Source organism: Aptenodytes forsteri, unplaced genomic scaffold (genome assembly GCF_000699145.1).
Source record: "Aptenodytes forsteri isolate BGI_AS27 unplaced genomic scaffold, ASM69914v1 Scaffold482, whole genome shotgun sequence".
Classification (NCBI taxonomy): Eukaryota; Metazoa; Chordata; class Aves; order Sphenisciformes; family Spheniscidae; genus Aptenodytes; species Aptenodytes forsteri.
Window position 1 is genome coordinate 502,356 of NW_008795046.1, and position 868 is coordinate 503,223.

General features: G+C 41.5%; 2 protein-coding genes across 4 annotated transcripts in view; both read left to right on the forward strand.

Annotated features, from left to right (window-relative positions):
- The window catches only part of TMEM263 (transmembrane protein 263), a 315,606-nt gene that overhangs the window by 229,969 nt on the left and 84,769 nt on the right, over positions 1-868 (forward strand). The gene's annotated exons all lie outside the window — the stretch shown is intronic.
- The window catches only part of RIC8B (RIC8 guanine nucleotide exchange factor B), a 38,233-nt gene continuing 37,936 nt past the window's right edge, over positions 572-868 (forward strand). Inside the window, exon 1 of the mRNA XM_009277016.1 lies at positions 572-640. Coding sequence (XP_009275291.1) covers positions 572-640 — 69 coding nt within the window. The remainder of the gene's footprint in view (positions 641-868) is intronic.

Genomic DNA, 868 nt, shown 5'->3' on the forward strand with positions numbered 1-868 from the left:
ACTTAAAGGGGGCTTATAAAAAAAGATGGCGGCAAACTTTTTAGCAGGGCCTGTTGTGACAGGACAAGGGGGAATGGCTTTAAACTAAAGGGGGGTAGATTGAGACTAGATCTAAGGAAGAAATTTTTTACGCTGAGGGTGGTGAAACACTGGCACAGGTTGCCCAGAAAGGTGGTGGCTGCCCCATCCCTGGAAACATTCAAGGTCAGGTTGGACGGGGCTCTGAGCAACCTGATCTAGTTGAAGATGTCCCTACCCATGGCAGGGGGGTTGGACTAGATGACCTTTAGAGGTCCCTTCCAACCCAAACTATTCTATGATTCTAAACAAAATAACTTGGAATGCGTTTTGGAAATCGCCACAATACAGAAACTGGTAGTTTTGTAATAAGACTTATTTGATCTGTACTACTTGTTTTCTGGGCAAGATTATACTATGGTTGTTCCAGTTTGGAACACTTTAAAGTGCAGTCAAAAGCTTGTAAACTGGAACTGCTCAGGGAAGAGTCTGAGTAATAAGGTATCTGTAAAACACAAGACTATAGCTAATGTTTTTCACCTTGTAAAGTGCCATGTGTGAGGTTGTTAACTCGCATCAGAAACAGCCCACAGGTGAAGGCTTGCTCTGCACCAGTAGTGAGGTAATTGTGAAATCGTTAGTTGGGGCCACTTACTGAAGCTCTTGCTGTTGGGTAGAATGGGAAAGGACATGAGTTGACATGGTTATGGCCTCATTATCTGAGGCTGGTTTTAACCAGACTCCTAAAGTTTTATAACAGTTTTGCAGGTATTACGTACGTGGCAGCTGATGTTCATGTAACAAATGCAAACTCTTTTTTTTTTTTTTTTTTTTTTTTTTTTTTTTTTTT